Here is a 26,278-nt window from a genome sequence, read left to right as displayed (position 1 = left end):
AAGACAAGAGTGATGCAGAATCTTTATTAGTTAACCTTGTAGTGCCAATATTTACTCTGACAAGTTCAATCTCATCAAAAGAATCCAGCACAAATGCATCAACCATAGTTCATGGAAAATGCCTGCAACGCCCAAAAGGAAGGCAAAGAATAAACAGAGGGTTTTTCCCTGAAATGGGGATGGAGGAACTAGATAAATGGATGAAATTCAATACCAGTGAGATTATTTCATAGCTGCATCTTTACTATTTTACGATGTCAACAAAATAGAGAGAGTACAGAGGAGATTTACTAGAATGTTGCCTGGGTTTCAGCAACTAAGTTACAGAGAAAGGTTGAACAAGTTAGGGCTTTATTCTTTGGAGCGCAGAAGGTTAAGGGGGGACTTGATAGAGGTTTTTAAAATGATGAGAGGGATAGACAGAGTTGACGTGGAAAAGCTTTTCCCACTGGGAGTAGGGAAGATTCAAACAAGGGGACATGACTTGAGAATTAAGGGACTGAAGTTTAGGGGTAACATGAGGGGGAACTTCTTTACTCAGAGAGTGGTAGCGGTGTGGAATGAGCTTCCAGTGAAGGTGGTGGAGGCAGGTTCGTTTTTATCATTTAAAAATAAATTGGATAGTTATATGGATGGGAAGGGAATGGAGGGTTATGGTCTGAGCGCAGGTATATGGGACTAGGGGAGATTATGTGTTCGGCACGGACTAGAAGGGTCGAGATGGCCTGTTTCCGTGCTGTAATTGTTATATGGTTATATGGTTATTTAGGCCAGGATCAGATCTTATCTAATTTTGGCCGATGCATTGCAACAAGGAATACACACATTCATCTTGGGAATATTTTGCTTAGATTTTATTTAGAAAAAGAAAGTATATTTAAATGATGTACCACACAAAGGAAATAAGACTTTTTTTGTTTAATAAAGACAACAAATAATAACTTTTACAAATTTAATAGAAGATACACACCCAGCATTACTCCCAGTTTTATATCCACGGTACTGCTGCAAAGGACGGAGCTGTGATTTACCACAAAGGCACTTCTGTGGAGGGAAGAGAACATTTATTTAAACGTTCTTTTCTGATTTAAACATAATAATTAAAATTAATATATTACAGACTGGAAGCAAGAGACAGATTTATTATACTACTTATTAGAATTTGCCCAATTATTTACTATTTCCAAAATGCAATGTCATAAATAGCAGAAGGTATGACACAAACATAAAATGCAGTTCATCAGCTATCTGTAGCTAGCTCTTTAATCGTTACACATTTGTTTACAAGTCAACCTTTCCAACAAAATATATACATGCACAATTAAAAAGATATCAGGTTAGAGAAAAGCTGGTTAAGTGGCCGAAGTATTAGCAAATGAAGTTTAAATTACAAGGTGTTCAATATTGCATATAATTAGGAAAGAAAAGACAATTTTGGCCTTTATTGTAGCTGTTTGGAAGTTGGAAATAGGTAAATATTGTTACAAATATACAGGATGTTGATGAGGCGATTAGAGAACTGAGCATAGTTTTTAGTCGCCTTATTTAAGGAAGGATATGCTAGCACTGGATGGAGGCCAAAAAATATTTGTTATGTTAATTCCAAGTCTCAGAGGATTGTCCAATTACAACCGGCCAATAAAGAAGAATCTGTATTCTCTGGAGTTTAGAGAAGTGATGGGTGATCTTAATGAGGCAGAAAATACCAGGGACACAAGGAACTGCTCTTTAATCGTTACACACTGGAATCTTGATCGAAAAACAAAGTGCTGGAGTAACTTGGCAGGTTGTGTAGCAACTGTGGAGACAATGTAGCAAAATGCAAAAGGCTGGTGTGATGGATCAGCCATGATCTATCATTGAGTTGCAGGGCATGCTTGAGGCGTTAGGTGGCCCAATCCTGACCCTGTTTTCTATGCTCTTGCGTATTATTTCCCTAAACACAAGCAAGAATTGACCCAAACTGCTTAATGTTTTCAGATAATAATAATAATAATAATAATAATAATAATAATAACTTTATTTATAAAGCGCTTTTAGAGAACATCAGAGTGATAGTTTCAGAAGTGATAAATCTGGCTGTAATTTTTTTAAATCGCCCATGGTTCTCGTGGGTTTTTACATACAAAATGAAAATGCATCTGAAGAAAAATTTACAGCCAGATTTATCACTTCTGAGAATTTTTAGATACCAAAGGAATCAAGAAAAAACACAAATAATGCCTTACTTGATGAAATGCAGTGAGCAAACGCGATAATTCCCAATATTTTCAATGTTTACCAAGCACTTTAGCTGCTGTAGTCCCTTCTCGCTTCTCTATACCTTCATTTCGCTTCATTTTTGGAATTCTAAAGTTGGATACATGTCTCTCACACTTACCCCAACTCCAACAATTTTTTTCAGCACATAAATTCAACATTTTGGCGGTTTTTAACAGGTTGGAAAGTACGCGTTTCTAGCATTAATAACATATACCGGAAGTGACGGATGTCTTTGAGTTGGATTTAGCGGCTCCGTGCATCGAGCCCTATGACCCAGTGACCTTCCGTGCAACCCCCTATACTCTTATACACAAATTTCTTGAAGTAAAGGTTAATGCATAACATGTAGATGCAACAAAACTGCAGATGGTTTCCAAAAAAAAAGTGCTGGAGTAACTCACCAGGTCAGGCAGCATCTCTGGAGAACATATAATGCTTTAGACAGTGAGTCATGTATTTATCCCTAATCATGTATCGATACATTGTAAATGGCTCGATTGTAATCAGGTATTGTCTTTCCACTGACTGGTTAGCAAGCACCAAAAGCTTCACTGTACCTCAGTCGGTACACAGCACCTCGGTACATAAAATAAACTAAACAGAACTGAACTGAGTCTGAAGAGGGGACCCGAACTCAAAATATCTTTGTTCTCCAGAGATGCTACCTGACCCATTGAGTTATTCCAGTATTTTGTGTATTTTTCGCCAATGCAACACGCTTTCCTGTACCATACAGGTACAGCAATGAACTTTCAGTGATTGATATTCAAGGATACCTAGATCCCTCTGGATATCAACCTTTCAATTTCACGGGTATAAAACAACTCTGCCTTTCTATTTTATTCACCAAATGAACAAAATCATATTTCTACATTACATGCTTTCGACCATACCCATCTTCTTAAATCACCGAGAAGCAAACCCCACCACCTCGCATCCTCTTCACTAAGTGCACGAGCACTCTAGTACCATTCAATTTGCATCATCAGAAAATGTTGTTATATTACACGACCCCCCCCCACCATCCATATCATTCATAGGCATTGTGATAAGTTGGGGCTCCAGCACTGATCACTACAATACATCATTAGTCACGGTGGCACAGCAGTAATAGTTGCTGCTTTACAGCAAGTGCAGCGCCGGAGACCCGGGTTCGATCCCGACTACGGGTTGTCTGTACGGGGTTTGTATGTTCTACCCGTGACCTCCGTGGGTTTTCTACGAGATCTTCGGTTTCCTCCCACACTCCAAAGACGTACAGGTATGTAGGTTAATTGGCTTGGTAAATGTAAAAATTGTCCCTAGTGGGTGTAGGATAGTGTTAATGTGCGGGGATTGCTGGTCGGCGCTGACAAGGTGGGCTGGAGGGCTTGTTTACATGCTGTATCTCTAAAATAAACCCATCAACCCTTACTTTTTTCTGTCCATTAACCAATATCAATCCATGCCAGTGTATTACCCCCTAACTTGTGTACTTTAATTCTGTCTAATAACCTTACCTTGTAAAAGGCCTTCTGAAAATTTCACGGGTATAAAACAACTCTGCCTTTCTATTTTATTCACCAAATGAACAAAATCATATTTCTAGCCTTTCGACAAATGGCGGCGCACACAGTTGCAGCGGCTCGATGTCCTCCCGGTCAGTGCTTCGTGTTTTTTGTGTATGTGTACGTGTTGTTTTGTGCTCTGTGTACTTACTGTCGGGCGAACAACGCCTACGGCCGGCAGGATCTTCTTAGGATCGGAGCCGGTCGCGAACGGGAGGTTACCGCCGAGTTTGTCCGCTCATATGAGATCCCGGCGGACATAGCAAGGAGCCCCGACTCTCCGTGGATCACCATCCCCGCGGGGAGGAGGCGAAGACGGCGCAGAGATAGAAGGCAAAAGCGAGGCTGCAGGGCCGGCGCGCTAGCGAGGCTACGGAGGCAGCCACTGAAACCACCGCTTCCCAGCCTGTTCCTAACGAACGCCAGATCCCTCGCTAACAAGATGGATGAACTGAGGCTACAGACTGCAGCTAACAACGTCGTGAAGGACAGCAGTATCCTGTTGATCACGGAGACCTGGCTTCATTCTCTCATCCCGGACTCTGCTATCGAGCTAGCAGGCTACACAGCACAGCGTCATGATAGGACAAGAGACTCTGGTAAGAGCAGAGGTGGAGGGCTCTGTGTGTACGTGAACAACACCTGGTGTACAAACACAGTGATTGTGGACAGTCACTGCTCCCCGAACCTGGAGTATGTGACTGTTAAATGCAGGCCCATTTACCTCCCTAGAGAGTTTACTGTTGTCATGATAACTGCTGTGTACATACCACCGGATGCTAATGCTAACTCGGCTATCGGTCATTTGTATGGTAGCATTAGCAGTCAACAGAGCATATATCCTGACGGTGTTCACATCATAGCAGGGGACTTTAATCACGCGGACTTGAAGAAAATGCTGCCCAAATTCTACCAGCATGTTAAATGTGCTACAAGAGGAACTAACACACTGGACAAGGTCTACTCCAACATCAAGCTGGGCTACAGGGCTAGACCACTACCACACCTGGGCCAGTCTGACTATATGTCACTGCTCTTAATTCCTGAATATGCCCCCCTCAGGAAAACCGCTCCTACTATTACAAAGACCATCACAACCTGGCCTGATGGTGCTTCTCAGCAGCTGCAGGACTGTTTCGACAGGACCAACTGGGAGGTGTTTGAACACCGGGACCTGGAGGTGTTCACAGACAGTGTACTGTGTTACATTAAAAACTGCATAGACACGGTCACAGTGGACAAACGCATCCGGGTCTACCCCAACCAGAAGCCCTGTATGACCCGGGAGGTCCAGCGGCTGTTGAAAGAGAGGAACACCGCTTTTAGGTCTGGCGATAGGGCTTTATAAAGCACGGCCCGAGCTAACCTGAAGAGAGGCATCAGAGAGGCCAAATCAAACTACAGGAGGAAGATAGAGGACCACCTGGACAGTAATAACAGCAGGCAGGTGTGGCAGGGGATCCAGTATCTCACCAACTATAAGACCAACCTTGGAGCTGTTGAAGGTGACGCCTCGCTGGCAGAGGAGCTGAATCACTTCTTTGCTCACTTTGAAGTGGAGCCACCCAAGACAGCCACATCACAGCACTTGGTCCACAGCAGCCTAACCCTCAAGATAGAGGAGCATGAGGTGAGGCGCACGCTGCGGGCCATCAATGCAAGGAAGGCTACTGGACCTGACGGCGTCTCTGGACGCGTGTTGAAGGACTGCGCAGACCAGCTGGCTGGAGTCTGGACGAGGATTTTTAACCAGTCTCTGGCACAGTCCACTGTTCCACCCTGTCTGAAGTCCTCCACCATAGTCCCCTTGCCCAAAAAAACCAACATCTCCAGCCTCAACGACTACCGGCCAGTCGCACTCACACCAGTGGTGATGAAGTGTTTTGAAAAACTGGTCCGGGGTCACATCACATCACTCCTGCCCCGAAGCTTTGACCCCCACCAGTTTGCGTACAGAGCAAATAGATCTACAGAGGACGCTGTAGCCACAGCTCTCCATGCTGCACTGTCTCACCTGGAGCAGCGGGGGAGCTACGTGCGGATGCTCTTTGTGGACTACAGCTCTGCTTTTAATACCATCCTTCCCCACAAACTGGTGGACAAACTGGGGGACTTGGGACTTCCACACTCCACCTGTACGTGGATAAATAGCTTCCTGTCGGGTCGCAGCCAGAGAGTCAGAGTGGGTCATCATACATCCACGGCCCTCAGCCTCAGTACCGGCTCTCCACAGGGCAGCGTACTGAGCCCCCTGCTCTACACCATCTACACACATGACTGCACCCCCGCCCACCACAGCAACACCATTGTCAAATTTGCGGATGACACTACGGTGGTGGGACTCATCTCCGGGGGGGACGAGTACGCCTACCGGGATGAGGTGGAGCAGCTGACAGTGTGGTGTGAAGAAAATAACCTGCTCCTCAACACCTTAAAGACAAAGGAATTAATAATAGACTTTAGGAAGAATAAAACGGACATGGTACCATTGACTATCAGAGGGGACTGTGTGGAGAGGGTGGCGGATTTCCGCTTCCTGGGAATCCATATTGAGGAGGACCTGACGTGGAGCGTGAACACCACTGCGCTGCTGAAAAAGGTCCAGCAGAGACTGCACTTCCTGAGGGTGCTCAGGAAGAATAACATCACTCAGAGACTGCTGCTGTCCTTTTATCGGTGCTCCATTGAGAGCATACTAACATACTGTGTATGCGTGTGGTACACCAGCTGCACAGCGGCTCAGAGGAAAGCGCTCCAGAGGGCCATTGACAACGCCCAGAGGATTGTCGGCTGCCCTCTCCTTACCTTGGAGTTCCCGCTGCACCAAAAAATCTCAGAGTATCATAAAGGACATTTCCCACCCCGGACGCTCCCTGTTTGAACTGTTGCCGTCAGGCAGACGGTACAGATCTACAAGGACAAGGACGAACAGACTAAAAAACAGTTTTTACCCCACTGCTATAAAAGCACTAAATGTAGCCGCCAAGGAACGCAGGGGCGAGACATACTAAGGGACTGTGGTACACTGTGAAATCGACAGAAGGATGGAGGGTTGGGTGTTTATGCGTGCTATTTTCGTGATATTTATTTTAGTTGTTTATCTTTTAATATTTTACCTTGTATGTATCATTAGTTTTTAGAAATGTTTGAATGGTGCACTGACTGGCTGACATTTTTAAATTTCGTTGAACATGGTTCATGTTACAATGACAATAAAGAAACTATTCTACTATTCTAAAATCCCAAAATGCCATATTCACTGCTCCTATATAAATTATTCCATTACTTACAATATCAAACAGCTCTCAACAGTATTCTTTAGATACTGTGCCCTCCCCCCCATTTGGGATACAGCAATGTCATGTAAATGAAACTAGCCATGTTAGTTATTTGGTTACATATCCTTTGCATGCAATGACACTTTGAACTCTGCGATTCATGGACATCACCAGTTGCTGGGTGTCTTCTTTGGTGATGCTCTACCAGGCCTGTATTGCAGCCATCTTTAGCTTATGCTTGTTTCGGGGGCTAGTCCCCTTCAGTTTTCTCTTCACCATATAAAAGGCATGCTCAATTGGGTACAGATCGGCTGATTGACCTGATCACTCAAGAAATTACTATTTTTTAGTATTGAAAAACTCCTTTTTTGCTTTAGCAGTATGTTTGGGATCACTGTCCCGCTGTAGAATGAACTGCCAGCCAATGCATTTTGAGGCATTTGTTTGAACTTGAGCAGATAGAATGTGTCTATACACTTCAGAATTCATTATGCTACTACCATCAGCAATTGTATCATCAATGAAAATAAGGGACAGTACCTTCAGCAGCCATACATGCCCAGGCCATAACACCCCCAACACCGTGTTTCACAGATGAGGTGGAATGCTTTGGATCTTGGGCAGTTCCTTCTCTCCTCCATACATTGCTCTTGCCATCACTCTGATATAAGTTAATCTTCATCTCATCTGTCCACAAGACCTTTTTCCAGAACTGTGGTTGCTCTTTTAAGTACTTCTTGGAAACAGTAACCTGCCATCTATTTTTGAGGGAAACCAGTGGTTTGCATCTTGCAGTGTAGCCTCTGTATTTCTGTTCATGACGTCTTCTGCGGACAGTGGTCATTGCCAAATTCACACCAGACTCCTGAAGAGTGTTTCTGATCTGTCGCACAGGTGTTTGGGGATTTTTCTTTATTATAGATAGAATTCTTCTTTCATCAGCTGTGGAGGTCTACCTTGGCCTGCCAGTCCCTTTGCAATTATTAAGCTTACCGTGCTCTCTTTCTTCTTAATGATGTTCCAAACAGTTGAGTTTGGTAAGCCTATGGTTTGGCTGATGTCTCTAACAGTTTTGGGATGGGACACTCCAGAGGGGACGGAAGTAAGACTACGCTCACAAATCTGCCTCTTGGGGTTATGCAGGAGAGGGGTGCGTGGTTCGCCCCTGTGTAATAACCCTGTATAACCTGGGAGGGCAGCCTGAGTGCGAACGGAACCCATACATCCAGGCTGAGGGGGACCAGACCGCAATTCATTAGATTGTCACTGCTGAGATTTCTGCATGGACCAGTGGAGAAGGGAGAAATAGTGTAGCTAACTCCAGTAGCAACTAGCTTGTTGTGCCGGAGACCCGGTTCGATCCTGACTAGGGATGAAACGCAGGTCTGTATACACGCAGCAGCCCGGCTGTCGAGAATGTCTTTCTCGAGTGACCTATGACCTGGGCATGCGTAGTCGGAATACCAAACTCGCTTATTCCTATAGACAATAGTGCAGGAGTAGGCCATTTGGCCCTTTGAGCCAGCACCGCCATTCAATGTGATCATGGCTGATCATCCCCAATCAGTACCCCGTCCCTGCCATATCCCTTGACTCCGTTATCTTTAAGAGCCTTATCTAGTTCTCTCTTGAAAGTATCCAGAGAACCGGCCTCCACCGCCCTCAAAGGCAGAGAATTCCACAGACTCACAACTCTCTCTGTGAAAAAGTGTTTCCTCATCTCTGTTCTAAATGGCATAACCCTTATTCTTAAAATGTGGCCCCCTAGTTCTGGAGTCCCCCAACATTGGGAACATGTTTCCTGCCTCTAGCGTGTACAAACCCTTAATAATCTTATACGTTTCAATAAGATCCTCTCTCATCCTTCTAAACTCCAGAGTATACAAGCCCAGCCGCTCCATTCCCTCAGCATATGACAGTCCCACCATCCCAGGAATTAACCTTGTAAACCTACGCTGCACTCCCTCAATAGCAAGAATGTCATTCCTCAAATTAGGGGACTAAAACTGCACACAATACTTCAGGTGTGGTCTCACAAGGGCCCTACACAACTGCAGAAGGACCTCTTTGCTACTATATTCAACTCCTCTTGTTATGTAGGCCAACACGCCAATAGACAATAGGTGCAGGAGTAGGCCATTCGGCCCTTCAAGTCAGCACCGCCATTTAATGTGATCATGACTGATCATCCCAATCAATACCCCTTTTCCCCATATCCCTTGATTCCGTTAGCCCTAAATCATTAATTCCTTCATTCAGAAAGAAAGTAGATCACATGATTTTAACCAATAGTTTGGTCAATCATATTTTTGATTCCTCGATTCCTTTAGCCCTAAGAGCTAAATCTAACACTCTGGAAAACATCCAGTGAATTTGCCTCCACTGCCTTCTGTGGCAGGGAATTCCACAGATTTACAACTCTCTGGGTGAAAAAGTTTTTCCTCATCTCAGTCCTAAATGGCTTACCCCTTATTCTTAAAGTGTGGCCCCTGGTTCTGGATATTAGGATCTTACTTCACAATAGAGAAAGTAAACTTTAACTTTATTCCCTTCTTCTATTTTAAATCCAAACTTGCCATTGCCTCAAGTGCTACTTGTTGATGTGTCTTATCTCACCTACACGTTTTATTCTTCAAATTACAATATGAAACAAATTGCTCTGAAATGCATGAAGAATGAATTGTCAATAATGGGTCAACATTTATACACTGTGTAAGAAAGAACTGCAGATGCGGGTTTAAATCGAAGGTAGACACAAAATGCTAGAGTAACAGCGGGACAGGCAGCATCTCTGCAGAGAAGGAATGGGTGACATTTCGGGTCGAGACCCTTCTTCAGGCTGATATTAGGGGAGTGGGCGGGACAGAGATAGAATGTAGTTGTAGGACACAGTAGGACTGGTGGGAGAACTGGGAATGGGGAGGGGATAGAGAGGGAAAGCAAGGGCTATTTGAAGTTAGAGAAGTCAAGTTTATACCGCTGGGGTGTAAACTATCCAAGCAAAATATGAGGCGCTGTTCCTCCTATTTGCGCTGGGCCTCAATCTGACAATGTAGGAGCCCTAGGACAGAGAGGTTAGATTGGGAATGGGAGGGGGAGTTGAAGTGCTGAGCAACCGGGAGATCAGGTAAGTTAAGCGGAGGTGTTCAGCAAAACGATCGACGAGCCTATACTTGGTGTCGCCGATGTAGAGAAGTTGACACCTGGAACAGCGGATTCAGTAGATGAGGTTGGAGGAGGTGCAAGTGAATGTTTTTCAATTTAACCGCTTGGTGCCCTGAATTAATGTATCACAACTATTCTTAAATACTAAAAAGGGTTGTTGGAAAGTTCTGAAGTGAATGAAAATAGGTCCAAGACACATGCAAAGTTGCCAAATGACAAGAATGAATTGTCAATAATGGATCAAGGTTTAAACACAGCTTTTCAATTTAACTGCTTGGAGCCCTGAATTAACTTATCTGAAATACTAAAAAGGGCTGTTGGAAAGTTGTGAAGTGAATAGGTCTGAGTCACATGCAACGTTGCCATGCTCACACACAAGGTCACACCGTTTCCTCGCTAGAATTGCAATCTCATAAAATGCACATCTCTTTCGATGTGCTTGTCTGGATGGGAGCGTATACGATTATACTCGACATTTTGGCCGAATTTGCATCGACTTTGCATTTGCTTCGCTTTTGCATCGATATTTCCAATGAACAAAAACCGCCTCCCCTCCTGCCATGATTGCGCCTCAACCTAACCCGGCCGACCCTGACTGGGAACCCGCCCCCTCTCGCCGCTGATTGGGCGACGGTCCCGCTCCGTCGGCGAAGGGGGCGGCGGATTGGTGCAGACGCCCGTCCATCACGCACACCCTCCCCCAAGCCACTAAGTTAGGTTGAATTAACGGCCTGGCTGCAGCCCGATTCATTACCACAGAGGGCAGATAAAAGCACCGGCCCGGCCCGGCCCGACCCGGCCGCTGGGCGACAACAACCCTCCCCGCATCTAGCAAACACACACTGAGAGCAAGAGGTGTGTATGGAGGAGCTGCAGATGCGGGTTCACAGCAAGACGGAGCCTCCAGTCGATGGCGGCGGCGACCAGCGGACGGTTCTCTCACCTTTAACGGCGGAGCCACTTTCCTCGACGCCCTCAACATGTTTTTAACCACCGACAACCTGCGCTTGTTTCGTCAATAAAGTAAAAGCTGCGGCGCCGTGTAGATCAGAACATTTTCAGTGGAAACGTGAGGGGAGAGGGGGGGAAGCCTGCGGCCTTGCTCCGTCCTCTGCGCCGAGAGGCGTCAACTCCAATAGTCCCGGAGTCCGCTCGTCCGCACCACTGCGCCTGCGCACGCCGCCGCCGCCGCGCAACCCAACTTGCTCCCCCCCCCCCACCCCACACACACATGCACCAACCAAACTCTACTGTGTAAATGCACACAAAATGCTGCGGTAACTCAGCAGGACAGGCTGCATCTTTGGATAGCAGCATAGATACAATACAATACAATACAATTTATTGTCATTTGAGCCCCAGTGAGGCTCAAACGAAATTCTGTTTCCACAGCCATACAAACAAAGACAATTTCCTAGACATACACACAATTTAATTCACACAAACATCCATCACAGTGAACCCACTGTGATGGAAGGCAAAGTCTTTTCTCTCCCCTGTTCTCCATGTCTCTCCCGATATCCAAGCCCCAGGTGGGCGATGATAAGTCCCACGGCCATTTTAGGCCGTGCCGGGCGATTTACGGCCCCGCTCCCGGTCTAAATGTCACAAAGTTGGAGCCCCCGGCAGGCGCTGGAATGTCCCACGGCCATGAAGCCGCGCCGGGCGATGTACGTCCCCGCTCCAGGTCGTTCCAACCCCGCGACACGGGCTGGAGAAGTCGCGTTGTGGGAGCTCCGGGAAGCGGTCCCGCCTTTCCCACTGAATTACAACAACATTTAGTGTCCATCTTCTACCCTACTATAGTTACCCAACCAGATGCAACTACATTTAAAGTAGCTCTTTCTTCCCAATAACCCTTTCTGGCTTAATACCTCCCTTCACCACCCCCAGTTTAAGTTCCATTTGGAATATTTTGGAGGACCAAGAAACCAAGAACCAAGGTGTATATGCAGTTCCTTCCTACACCTCTAGTGTGCAGGATTGATTTCACAGCAACCCCACACTGCTGCTTTTCTCCACTGGGTACACCCTGTCTACACTAGATGCCAAGATGCAATCATAGTTTCCGTTAATTCAATATAACCGAGGCCGTTAATTCACTAACTTAGTTGGATGCATACAATTGCAACAGGATCTTATCAGTTATCAGACGAAATGTGTAGCATTATGTGTAGCAGAGTAACTAGCAATGTTACAAAATGTTGAGATTTAAAAAATCAAGTCTGCAATTTATCCCATCAGATAAAGCATAAAAGTTTAATTTGACACCTAATTCACTTTCATATCTTCAGTATTAAAAACGTTATGGCCATTTTCGTACTCGGAAATTAGCATCTTCTTCCCTATTGCTTTTCCATTGACAAAACACAAAAGCTGTGATCAAGGACAGTCAAATGGCCATAACTTTCTTAAAAATTAAAAGAACTGAAAGAAATTTTCAGTTATTATAGCTTGAAGCATTCTGAAACAAATATAAAACATCTTACTTAGATGGCTTGAAATTAAAGCATATAATTAGGTAGTTTGTAATTGTAGCTAATTACAAAATTCAATTACTAGATCTAAACATCTATCCATTTCTTAAGAATAGATTAACATTTTTAAATGGCCTAAGTGTCCAAATAACATTCACACAAGAATTCACAATATAACATAATTTTTAAATCTCATTGTCATGGATATTTATAGGCCAAATGGAAGGAATTTAATGTTTAATACCTGTAAATTAATGGCCATTTAAATCATCTTGCGAGTGGGTTTTTCTGGAACGCGATCATTTGGAACGTTGCAGTTTGCGGTGATTTAGACCCCCATATCGGCAGGAAAAATACTGCCGGTTCGGATGGGGACTAAATCACCGTTCGCAAAATGTGAACTAAAGGCATCTTAAGGACCACTTTTATACATAAAATAAACGGCTTTCATTTACTTGTCCCCTACCTGAAATCTGTCGGCGTTGACGGCTTTAGAAGCTGATTTTAAAATGACTCCAACGCTGAACTAGTCGGGCGATTTAAAAAAAAGAAATATGCACAGAACGATTCTTCAGCTAAAGCTTGCACTCCAACCAAATATAATCCAGAACAAGGTAGGAAAAAACGCGTTTTAACCCCGCCCCCACCCCCCCTCTCAAATGCGCCAAAATCGCGCACACGGCCAGTGGCAGAATTGCAGCGCCGCTGAAGGTAAGTATTGTAACATACCTACAGTAACTCAGCGGGACAAGCAGCATCTCTGGAGAGAAGGAACAGATGATGCTTTGGGTCGAGACCCTTCTTCAGACCAGTCTGGAGAAGGGTCGAGACCCAAAATGTCACCCGTTCCTTTTCTCCAGAGATGCTGCTTGTCCTGCTGAGTTACTCCAGCTTTTTATCTAGAGAAACTCAGCGGGTGAGGCAGCATCTATGGAGCGAAGGAATAGGTGACATTTCGGGTCGAAGCCGACCCATCTGAAGAAGGGTCTTGAACCGATACGTCACCTATTTCTTCGCTCCATAGATGCTGCCTCACACGTTGAGTTTCTCCAGAATTGTTATCTACCTTCGATTTTTGCAGCATCTGCAGTTCCTTCATAAACACCAGCTTTTTATCTTATCAGTTATCACTTTAGTTTATTGTCACTTGTACTGAGGTACAGTGAAAAGCTTTTGTTGCGTGCTAACTAGTCAGCGGAAAGACAATACATGATTACAATCGAGTCATTCACAGTGTATAGATACATGATAAGGGAATAACGTTTAGTGCAAGATAGAGCCAGTAAAGTCCGAACAAAGATAATCTAAGGGTCATCAATCAGGTAGATAGTAGTTCCGAACTGCTCTCTAGTTGCTGTAGGATGGGTAAATTGCCTGATAAGAGCTGGCATGAAACTGTCCCTGAATATGGAGGTGTGCGTTTTGATCCCAGGGTATCACCCGTCCTTGATCTTGATCGATTGAGGTAGGCTGGGGAATGGTTGATGACATGTGATACAGAGAAATGTGAGGTGTTGCATTTTGGAAAGTCTAACATGGGCTGGATTAAAACTGTGAATGATAGGGCTCTAGGGAGTGTTGTGGAGCAATGGGTTCTAGGAGTACAGGTACATAGTTCCTTGAAGATGGTGTCACAGGTAAATATGGTGGTCAGAAAGGGTTTTGACACATTGATCTTCATCAGTCAGTATTGAGTACAGAAGTTGGGAGGTCATGTTGTAGTTATACACAGTGCCCTCCATAATGTTTGGGACAAAGAACCATCATTTATTTATTTGCCTCTGTGCTCCACAATTTGAGATTTGTAATAGAAACATCACACGGTTAAAGTAGTTAAAGATCACATTGTTTTATTATTAATGTTTAATGTTTTATGTATCATTCTTAACTGTCACTATATGTCATGTTGTCACTTGTGGGTGGAGCACCAAGGCAAATTCCTTGTATGTGAATACTTGACCAATAAACTTATTCATTCATTCATTCATTGTCAGATTTTATTAAAGGGGATTTTCATACATTTTGGTTTCACCATGTAGACATTACAGCTGTGTTCATACAGCTCCCCCCCCCCCCCCCCCCCCCCCCCCCCCCCCCCCCCCCCCCAGGGCACCTTATTGTTTGGTACACATGGCTTCACAGGTGTTTGTAATTGCTCAGGTGTATTTAAATGCCTCCTTAATGCAGGTAGAAGAGATCTCTCAGCACCTAGTCTTTTCTCCAGTCTTTCCATCACCTTTGGACACTTTTATTGTTGTTTATCAACACGAGGACCAAAGTTGTGCCAATGAAAGTCAAAGAAGCCATTATGAGACTGATAAATAAGAACTGTCAGAAACATCAGCCAAACAGGTTTACCAAAATCAAATGTTTGGAACATCATTAAGAAGAAAGAGAGCACTGGTGATCTTACTAATCTCAAAGGGACTGGCAGGCCAAGGAAGACCTCCACATCCGATGACAGAATAATTCTCTCAGGAGTCAGGTGTGGAATTGTCAATGCCCACTGTCCGCATGAACAGAATTTCAGAGGCTACACTGCAAGATGCAAACCACTGGTTAGCCACAAAAATAGGATGGCCAGGTTACTGTTTGCCAAGAAGTACTTAAAAGAGCAACCTCAGTTCTGGAAAAAGGTCTTGTGGACAGATGAGACGAAGATTAACTTATATCAGAGTGATGGCAAGAGCAAAGTATGGAGAAGAAAAGGAACTGCCCAAGATCCAAAGCATACCACCTCATCTGTAAAACACGGTGGTGGGGGGTGATATGCCTGGGCATGTATGGCTGCTGTAGGTACTGGCTCACTTATCTTCATTGATGATACAACTGCTGATGGTAGTAGCATAATGAATTCTGAAGTGTATAGTTTCAAGTTCAAGTTACATTTATTGTCACATGCACCAATTGATAGAATGAGATTTGAGTTACCATACAGTCATACAAATAAAAGAACACATTACACAATACGATTTAATATAAACATCCCCCACAGCGGAATCAACGTTTCCCACTGTGAGGGAAGGTAATATAGTTCAGTCATCTTCCTCTTCGTTCACCCGTAGTTGTGGCCTTTGAGCCCTCCGCAGTCGCCGCTACGGCGGCCCGATACTCAGGCCCTCTCGCCGGGATGATTGGATCTCTGACGTCGGAACAGAAGAACACTCTCAGCGGCTTGCAGTTTCGGAATCGGCCACTTCTTACTGGGGACCGTGGCTCCCAAAGTCCACAGGCTGAGCTAGGCAGAGATTCAACACTGGCGCCCCTCGGCAAAGCATCGCAGGACTCCGCGATGGTAAAGTCAGCGCCACCCATGGCTAGAAGTTCCGCAAAGCACAGCTCTACGGTGTTAAACAGCAGGCCCAACACTCCGTGGCTCCACACGGCAATCCCCGGTAAGGCATCGCCTGCTCCACGATGGAATTCAGTGCTGTGCCGCTGCTAAAGCTCCTAAAGACACATCTCCGACCAGGAAGTGACTGAGAAAACTGTTTCCCCTCTTCCCCCCCACCCTCCACATAAAAACAGAATAAGAAACCTTATAAAACATACTTTTAACACACTAAAAAATAACAAAAGGGTGAAATGACGGACTGACTGTGGGCGAGGCTGCCGCGCGCGGAGCCACCGGATGACGATGATTAACACGATGATAGACACATCCTATCTGCTCAAGTTCAAACAAATGCCTCAAAACTCATTGGCTGGTGGTTCATTCTATAGCAAGGCAATGATCCCAAACATATATTTATAAAGCAACAAAGGAGTTTTTCAAAGCTAAAAATTAACAATTCTTGAGTGGCCAAGTCAATCACCTGATCTGAACCCAATTGAGCATGCCTTTTATAAGCTGAATAGAAAACTGAAGGGGACTAGCCCCCAAAACAAGCATAAACTAAAGATGGCTGCAACACTGGCCTGGCAGAGCATCACCGGAGAAGACACCCAGCCACTGCTGATGTCCAAGAATCGCCGACTTCAAGCAGTCATTGTAGGCAAAGGATATGCGACAAAATACTAAACATGACTACTTACATTTACATGACATTGTTGTGTCCAAAGCTGCCAGGAAAGGTAGTTGAGGTAGGGACTATTACAACATTTAAGAAACAATTAGGTACATGGATATAACTGGTTTGGAGGGATATGGACCAAATGCAGGCAGGTGAGACTAGTGTAGATGGGACATGTTAGTCAGTGTGGGCAAGTTGAGCTCAAGGACCTGTTTCCTGACTGTACGACTCTAAAGCTAACAAATTTTACGCAACTACCAGATAACATTCAACATGTTTTGGATTGTTACCCAGGTTATAATAGAAAAAAAAAAGCTTGAAATCTTTATGTAGAAACAAGGAACTGCAGATGCTGGTTTTCATATAAAAGTAAGCTTTATGTTTAGGTTTATTATTGTCATGTGCTACAGTGAAAAGATTTGTTTTGTATGCTATCCAATCTAATCAAATAATACTACAAGATACAAGATACATTTAATTGTCATTTGGACCCCTTGAGGTCCAAACGAAATGCCGTTTCTGCAGCCATACATTACAAACAAATAGACCCAAGACACAACACAATTTACATAAACATCCATCACATTGCTGTGATGGAAGGCCAAATAAACTTATCTCTCCACTGCACTCTCCCCCCCCCCCCCCGATGTCAGAGTCAAAGTCAAAGCCCCCGGCTGGCGATGGCGATTGTCCCGCGGCCATTAAAGCCACGCCGGGTGGTGCGAGGTCGCACACCGGGTCTTGGTGTTAGAGCCCCCGGCGTGCGCTTGCAGAGTCCCGCGGCCATTCCAAGCCGCACGGGGCGGTGATGTCAGGCCCCGCTCCAGGAGCTCCTCGACCCCGCAACTCGGGCGGGGGAAGTCGCCGTTGCGAGAGCCCTGAAAAGCGGTCTCCCTCCAGGGACCCGCGGGCTCCCGGTGCCGCCGTCCACAGACCTGCAGTTGAAGCCTCCGACCCTCCGGTCGGGCCGCAGCAGCAGCAGCAGCAGCAGCAGCAGCAGCAGCAGCGCTCCTCCACCGCTCCACCCGCTCCGGACTCGGCCAGCCCCGCGACGGCGACGGTGAGTCGTCGGCACCAGAGTCCCCGGTCTCTTCCTGTTGGAGGCCGCTCCTCATTGCAGCCCCAACGATAACGGAGACCCGACGAGAAAAGGTCGGGTCTCCCGTGCAGGGAGAGATTTAAAAGTTTCCCCCTCCCTCCCAACCACCCACACACACACCTCAACAAAAAATAACAAAAACTACATAAAAACATAGACAGAAAATAATAAAACGCGGACGGGCTGCAGAGGCCGCTGCTGACGAGAGTCGCGCCGCCCACCGGAATACTATACGGATATTATCCAGCAAAACTCGAATACAATAGGAAGAGCTAAAGGAAATATACAGAAATTAAATACTTTGGAAATACTGTACAGGTGAATCATTGTCTGAATAGTTTTAAGATTTCACTCAACTTAACTACTTTGAAAACAATAAACAAGTTTTAAGATACAGAGAAAGAAAGGAAAGGATGCTAATTTTGGATAGATCTAATATTTGCATGTTTTTTGATTAGAATTCTAGCACCTATCCAACCCTCTGCCATTTTAACAAAATCTAGGGATTTTTGGGAGATTACAACTAACGCACCCAATCTCAATAGCTATCGCCTAGAATGTGAACCAACTTAGCCAGAGGGTTTATCATTATCATTTGTCATTGTTCTTACTTTCCAGTGACTATTTCAACCCCTCCTTGGCAATACTCATCATTGGGCTTGTATACTCTGGAGTTTAGAAGGATGAGAGGATATCTTATTGAAACATAAAAGATTATTAAGGGTTTGGACACGCTAGGGGCAGGAAACATGTTCCCGATGTTGGGGGAGTCCAGAACCAGGGGCCACAGTTTAAGAATAGGGGGTAAGCCATTTAGAATGGAGACGAGGAAACGTCTTTTCCTGACATCGAGTTGTGAGTCTGTGCCTTTGAGGGCGGTGGAGGCCAGTTCTCTGGATACTTTCAAGAGAGAGCTAGATAGTGGAGTCAGAGGATATGGAGAGAAGGCAGAAACGGGGTACTGATTGGGGATGATCAGCCATGATCACATTGACTGGCGGTACGGGCTCGAAGGGCCGAATGGCCTGCTCCTGCACCTATTGTCTGTTGTCTATTATTGAGATGTTTTCTTGCAATACAATTTGAGGCTATTTCAGCTTATTAGGTTTATGCCAACTCACAGCAATCTCATTCCCCACTAATTTTTCCCGTAACCTATTCTTCCCACATTGTATAGGAAGGAACTTCAAATGCTGGTTTAAACCAAAGATAGACACTATAAGCTGGAGTAACTCAGCGGGACAGGCAGCATGTCTGGAGAGAAGGAATGAACGACGTTTCGGGTCGACACCTAAAGACGTTGGGCCGAAGGAGGGTCTGAAGAAGGGTCTCGACCCAAAACATCACCCATTCTCCAGCTTTTTGTGTCTATCTTCACACATTATTATCAACATCCCCCATTTTGTACCATACACGAGGACACTTGGGTCAATTTACAGTGGCAAATTAACCGAGCAGCCTACACTATTTTGGTTTGTCGGAAGAAAGTGGAACACCTGGAGGAAATCCAACCTGTCATGGAGAGAATATATAAACAGACCGATTCATAAGTCAAAATTGAACAAGGGTCTCTGGCGCTGTGAGGCAGCAGATCCACCTGTTACACATTGTTCTGCCAACACTGTGCTGCCAAAATGATATTCAACCATGAAGACAATTGCAAAATGTATGTTTAATGTTATGTACAAGGCGACAAGTCTTTTTCTAAGTTTTCATCGACCAGATTCTGAATCGAAGTTGGCAAGAAAGAATGGTGAAGAAATTTCAATTAATTGATTACTTAATTGTTTTTTGTCCTACGTGCAATGTCCACCAATGGGTGGCGCTGTCACGGGAGGAGAAAGAAGGGAAGAAGATTGTTTTTTCTTTTCGTCTTCCATAGAAACATAGAAACATAGAAATTAGGTGCAGGAGTAGGCCATTCGGCCCTTCGAGCCTGCACCGCCATTCAATATGATCATGGCTGATCATCCAACTCAGTATCCCGTACCTGCCTTCTCTCCATACCCCCTGATCCCCTTAGCCACAAGGGCCACATCTAACTCCCTCTTAAATATAGCCAATGAACTGGCCTCAACTACCCTCTATGGCAGAGAGTTCCAGAGATTCACCACTCTCTGTGTGAAAAAAGTTCTTCTCATCTCGGTTTTAAAGGATTTCCCCCTTATCCTTAAGCTGTGACCCCATGTCCTGGACTTCCCTAACATCGGGAACAATCTTCCTGCATCTAGCCTGTCCAACCCATTAAGAATTTTGTAAGTTTCTATAAGATCCCTCTCAATCTTCTAAATTCTAGAGAGAGTATAAACCAAGTCTATCCAGTCTTTCTTCATAAGACAGTCCTGACATCCCAGGAATCAGTCTGGTGAACCGTCTCTGCACTCCCTCTATGGCAATAATGTCCTTCCTCAGATTTGGAGACCAAAACTGTACGCTATACTCCAGGTGTGGTCTCACCAAGACCCTGTACAACTGCAGTAGAACCTCTCTGCTCCTATACTCAAATCCTTTTGCAATGAAAGCTAACATACCATTCGCTTTCTTTACTGCCTGCTGCACCTGCATGCCTACCTTCAATGACTGGTGTACCATGACACCCAGGTCTCGCTGCATCTCCCCCTTTCCCAATCGGCCACCATTTAGTTAATAGTCTGCTTTCCTGTTTTTGCCACCAAAATGGATAACCTCACATTTATCCACATTATACTTCCATGACAGTGAGATGTTTTTTTATTTTAAATGTATTTTGTGTGTTTTGTTGCTTTTTATTGGTATAACTGTATGGCAAATCAAATTCCTTGTATGTTGCAAAACATACTTTGTTGCAAAACATGCCGGGGAGCCGTTGGGAGAGGCCCGGGGAGCCGTTGGTGCGAGGAGGAGTTACCTGGAGCTGTGAGTATAAAAACAGCGCGGGGCTTGCTTCTACAGAGGCCCGGGGAGCCGTTGGTGCGAGGAGGAGTTACCTGGAGCTGTGAGTATAAAAAAAACAGCGCGGGGCTTGCTTCTACAGAGGCCCGGGGAGCTGTTGGTGCGAGGAGGAGTTACCTGGAGCTGTGAGTATAAAAACAGCGCGGGGCTTGCTTCTACAGAGGCCCGGGGAGCCGTTGGTGCGAGGAGGAGTTACCTGGAGCTGTGAGTATAAAAACAGCGCGGGGCTTGCTTCTACAGAGGCCCGGGGAGCCGTTGGTGCGAGGAGGAGTTACCTGGAGCTGTGAGTTACCCAAATCTGCAACGTTCCATCTCACTTCCAGAGAAGGATTCTGGTGGAAGCCTCTGATTGGTGGAAGAGGACCAGAGGAAGCAGCTGATTGGCTTGTATCCCGGGTAAGGCTTTATTGTATCCAGGATAAGGGGGAGAATGAGGGCCGGGGCAGTTTACTGTTCTGGATGTCAGATGTGGGAGGTCATGGAGTCGGAGTGCCCTCCAGACGTCCACATCTGCGCCAGGTGCGTCGAGATGGGGCTCCTAAGGGACCGTGCCAGGAACCTGGAGCAGCAACTCGATGACCTCTGTCTGCTCAGGGAGAGCGAGGAGGTCATAGAAAGGAGTTACAGGGAGATGGTCACTCCAAGTCCACGGGAGACAGAAAACTGGGTCACAGTTAGGAAGGGCAATGGGCAGAGGCAGGGACTGGTGAGTACCCCGGTGGCTGTACACCTTGAAAATAAGTACTCATGCTTGAGTAAGGGTGGGGGAGACAGCCTACCTGGGGGCAGCGACAGCGGCCGGGCCTCTGGCACAAAGACCGGTCCTGTTGCTCAGAAGGGTAAGGAAAAGAAGAGGAGGGCAATTGTAATAGGGGACTCTATAGTCAGGGGGTCGGATAGGCGATTCTGTGGACGCAGACAGGAGACCCGGATGGTAGTTTGCCTCCCTGGTGCCAGGGTCAGGGATGTGTCTGAACGTGTCCAAGAAATCCTGAAATGGGAGGGAGAGGAGCCTGAGGTTGTGGTGCATATAGGTACCAACGACATAGGTAAAAAAAGAGAAGAGGTCCTGAAAGAAGAATTTAGGGAAAGAAGAATTTAGGGAGTTAGGTAGAGAGTTAAGGAGAAGGACTGCAAAGGTAACAATCTCAGGATTACTGCCTGTGCCACGCGACAGTGAGAGTAGGAATGGAGCGAGGTGGAGGTTAAATGAGTGGATGAGGGACTGGTGCAGTGGGTATGGATTCAAGTTTCTGGATCATTGGGACCTCTTTTGGTGAAGGTGCGACCTGTACAGAAAGGATGGGTTGCACTTGAACTCGAGGGGGACCAATATCCTGGCGGGGAGATTTGCAAAGGCTACTGGGGAGACTTTAAATTAGTATGGTTGGGGGGAGGGACTCAAATTGGGAAAGCTAGCAGTCAGTGTGTGAGGCAGGAGGCAGAGAATGGTAGCACTCTGACCCAAAATGTAGGGGAGAGAGAAGAAAAAGACAATAAACAGAGAATAAGAGTGGGTGGGTATCTTAAATGTGTATATTTTAATGCTAGGAGCATTGTAAGAAAGGTGGATGAACTTAGAACCTGGATTGACACCTGGAAGTATGATGTTGTGGCGATCAGTGAAACATGGTTGCAGGAGGGCTGTGATTGGAAACTAAATAGTCCAGGATTTCGTTGCTTCAGGTGTGATAGAATTGGAGGGGCAAGAGGTGGAGGTGTTGCATTGCTTATCAGGGAAGATATTACAGCAGTGCTTTGGCAGGATAGATAAGAAGGCTCGTCTAGGGAGGCTATTTGGGTGGAATTGAGAAATGGGAAAGAGGTAGCAACACTTATAGGGGTGTATTATAGACCGCCAAATGGGGAGCGAGAATTGGAAGAGAAATTGTTTTATGGGAAAGATGTGGAAGAGAAATGGAGGTACAGAATCTTTATGTCCCTGTTCGGTTGAAAGGAAATAGTAAAAATTGGAAAGAGCCCTGGTTTTCAATGGAAATTGGACACGGTTCGGAAAAAGAGAGAGGTCTACAATAATTATAGGCAGCATGAAGTAAATGAGGTGCTTGAGGAGTACAAAGAATGTAAAAAGAATCTTAAGAAAGAAATTAGAAAAGCTAAAAGAAGATATGAGGTTGCTTTGGCAAGTAAGGTGAAAGTAAATCCGAAGGGTTTCTACAGCTATATTAATAGCAAAAGGATAGCGAGGGATAAAATTGGTCCATTAGAGAGTCAGAGTGGACAGCTATCTGCAGAGCCAAAAGAGATGGGGGAGATATTGAACAATTTCTTTTCTTCGGTATTCACCAAGGAGAAGGATATTGAATTATGTGAGGTAAGAGAAACAAGTAGAGTAGCTATGGAAACTATGAGATTCAAAGAAGAGGAAGTATTGACACTTTTGATTCATGGCAACATCTACCTTAAGACTGATGAAGAACCTGGGGATCAGCGGACAAGCCCTATGCCAGGACATCAAAGAAACATCATGGGTGGCAGAGCGGAGTAGCCAGTGGCTCTGGCTGAAGAGGAAAGACCCCATTTGGTCTCCCAAATAACCGACTAGACAGATGCAGAGGGGGGTGGTTCTGGGACCCCAGAATGCATCGCTGAGCCTACTGGAGATGTCGTGGGTTCAATCAGTGAAACGTCGATGAAAGTAGGTGCCCACTTGATAACCCCAATGATGTGTCTGCCTAGCCTTTCTCAACGTCGGAGGAGCATAGGATATTGAATTATGTGAGGTAAGGGAAACAAGTATAGTAGCTATGGAAACTATGAGATTCAAAGAAGAGGAAGTACTGACACTTTTGAGAAATATAAAAGTGGATAAGTCTCCAGGTCCAGACAGGATATTCCCTAGGACATTGAGGGAAGTTAGTGTAGAAATAGCAGGGGCTATGACAGAAATATTTCAAATGTCATTAGAAACGGGAATAGTGCCGGAGGATTGGCGTACTGCGCATATTGTTCCATTGTTTAAAAAGGGGTCTAAGAGTAAACCTAGCAATTATAGACCTGTTAGTTTGACGTCAGTGGTGGGCAAATTAATGGAAAGGATACTTAGAGATAATATATATAAGCATTTGGATAAACAGGGTCTGATTAGGAACAGTCAACATGGATTTGTGTCTGGAAGGTCATGTTTGACTAATCTTCTTGAATTTTTTGAAGAGGTTACTCGGGAAATTGATGAGGGTAAAGCAGTGGATGTTGTATATATGGACTTCAGTAAGGCCTTTGACAAGGTTCCTCACGGAAGGTTGGTTAAGAAGGTTCAATGGTTGTCTCCACTAACCATGGGGCCTCACCTACCGCATGTTTCCTCTTTCGGTCCCCACAAGCCTCTCCCGCGCCATCCTCGCCTCCTGGCTCTCTGTCCCATCTTTCAGGAGAGGGAGGGGAGGGTTTGATCCGCCCGCGCTCAGGCCGTGTTAGCCGACCACCAGACAGATATGGCGAGTATGTTAACTCCATGGCATGGGTGCCCTTTCCACACTTAATCCCAAGGGGGAAGGATGTAGATTGATGATGCTTGTGAACCAATCACACATAAGCCAGCATCACTAACTCCACCCCACTATAACACTTATACTCACACTCATTTCCCAGCACTGCACTTCGAGCAGCTAGGATGCACTGACAACCTGTCGTCCTCAATGATGCTAAGTTTTAAGTGTTCATTAAAGATGTGTTTAAATCATACACTGTCTCTGGCTCTAGTTTACACCAATGAATGGCGGTGCTGGCTTGAAGGGGCGAATGGTCTCCTCCTGCACCTATTTTCTATGTTTCTATCATCAGGAATTCCCACCATCCAGGCCATGCTATCTTCATGCTACCATCAGGCCAGAGGCACAGAAGCCCGAAGTGCCACACTACTAGGTTTAGGAACAGCTACTTTCCTGCAATGTCGTGCACAGCCCTAATCCTACCTCAGCAACAGAACACTACAGACTACATGTTGCATTACCATGGATTTGTTTTGGAATTGTGTTTTTCACTGATGTGTGTGTGTATAATTACACAGTCTTCATCGTTGTCACAGTCTTGTACAACTTACATATAATTTATGTTTTGTACATTGTCTGTGTCTATGTGCCCGTGATGCTGCTGCCAACAAGATTTGCATTGAGCAAAACACAAAGTGCTGGAGGAAATCAGCAGTTCAGGCAGCATCTTAGCCACAAGCATTTATTCAATTGAGGACAATTGAGGACAATTTGGATGAAGGGATTCAAAGTAACATTAGCAAATTTGCAGATGACACAAAGCTGGGTGGCAATGTGAACTGTGAGGAGGATGCTATGGGAATGCAGGGTGACTTGGACAGGTTGGGGGAGTGGGCAGATGCATGGCAGATGAAGTTTAATGTGGATAAATGTGAGGTTATCCACTTTGGTAGCAAAAATAGAAAGGCAGATTATTAATATTATTATGACAATAAAATATATTATTATTATTATCTAAATGGCGTCAAGTTGGGAGAAGGGGAAGTACAATGGGATCTGGGGGTCCTTGTACATCAGTCTATAAAAGTAAGCATGCAGGTACAGCAGGCAGTGAAGAAAGCGAATGGCATGTTGGCTTTTATAACAAGAGGAATCGAATATAGGAGCAAAGAGGTCCTTCTGCAGTTGTACAGAGCCCTAGTGAGACCACACCTGGAGTATTGTGTGCAGTTTTTAAAGGCCGATAAATCCCCAGGGCCAGATAGGCTGCATCCCAGAGTACTTAAGGAAGTAGCTCCAGAAATAGTGGATGCATTAGTAATAATCTTTCAAAACTCTTTAGATTCTGGAGTAGTTCCTGAAGATTGGCGGGTAGCAAACGTAACCCCACTTTTTAAGAAGGGAAGGAGAGAGAAAATGGGGAATTACAGACCAGTTAGTCTAACATCGGTAGTGGGGAAACTGCTAGAGTCAGTTATTAAAGATGGGATAGCAGCACATTTGGAAAGTGGTGAAATCATTGGACAAAGTCAGCATGGATTTACGAAAGGTAAATCATGTCTGACGAATCTTATAGAATTTTTCGAGGATGTAACTAGTAGCGTGGATAGTGGAGAACCAGTGGATGTGGTGTATCTGGACTTCCAGAAGGCTTTCGACAAGGTCCCACATAAGAAATTAGTATACAAACTTAAAGCACAAGGCATTGGGGGTTCAGTATTGATGTGGATAGAGAACTGGCTGGCAAACAGGAAGCAAAGAGTAGGTGTAAACGGGTCCTTTTCACAATGGCAGGCAGTGACTAGTGGGGTACCCCAAGGCTCAGTACTGGGACCCCAGCTATTTACAATATATATTAATGATCTGGATGAGGGAATTGAAGGCAATATCTCCAAGTTTGCGGATGACACTAAGCTGGGGGGCAGTGTTAGCTGTGAGGAGGATGCTAGGAGACTGCAGGGTGACTTGGATAGGCTGGGTGAGTGGGCAAATGTTTGGCAGATGCAGTATAATGTGGATAAATGTGAGGTTATCCATTTTGGTGGCAAAAACAG

General features: G+C 45.2%; 2 protein-coding genes across 2 annotated transcripts in view; one reads left to right on the top strand and one right to left on the bottom strand.

Annotated features, from left to right (window-relative positions):
- Nucleotides 1–11,419, bottom strand: part of immt (inner membrane protein, mitochondrial (mitofilin)) — a 48,181-nt gene extending 36,762 nt beyond the window's left edge. The window contains exons 1-2 of the mRNA XM_055649881.1: nt 11,196–11,419; nt 971–1,044 (exon numbers count right to left, since the gene is read on the bottom strand). Of these exons, the coding sequence (XP_055505856.1) occupies nt 971–1,044; nt 11,196–11,234 (113 nt within the window). The 5' untranslated portion in view covers nt 11,235–11,419. The remainder of the gene's footprint in view (nt 1–970; nt 1,045–11,195) is intronic.
- The window catches only part of ptcd3 (pentatricopeptide repeat domain 3), a 354,967-nt gene that overhangs the window by 99,696 nt on the left and 228,993 nt on the right, over nt 1–26,278 (top strand). The window lies entirely within an intron of this gene.

This window comes from Leucoraja erinacea, chromosome 1 (assembly GCF_028641065.1).
Source record: "Leucoraja erinacea ecotype New England chromosome 1, Leri_hhj_1, whole genome shotgun sequence".
NCBI lineage: Eukaryota > Metazoa > Chordata > Chondrichthyes > Rajiformes > Rajidae > Leucoraja > Leucoraja erinaceus.
This window is presented reverse-complemented; position numbering and strand designations above follow the sequence as displayed.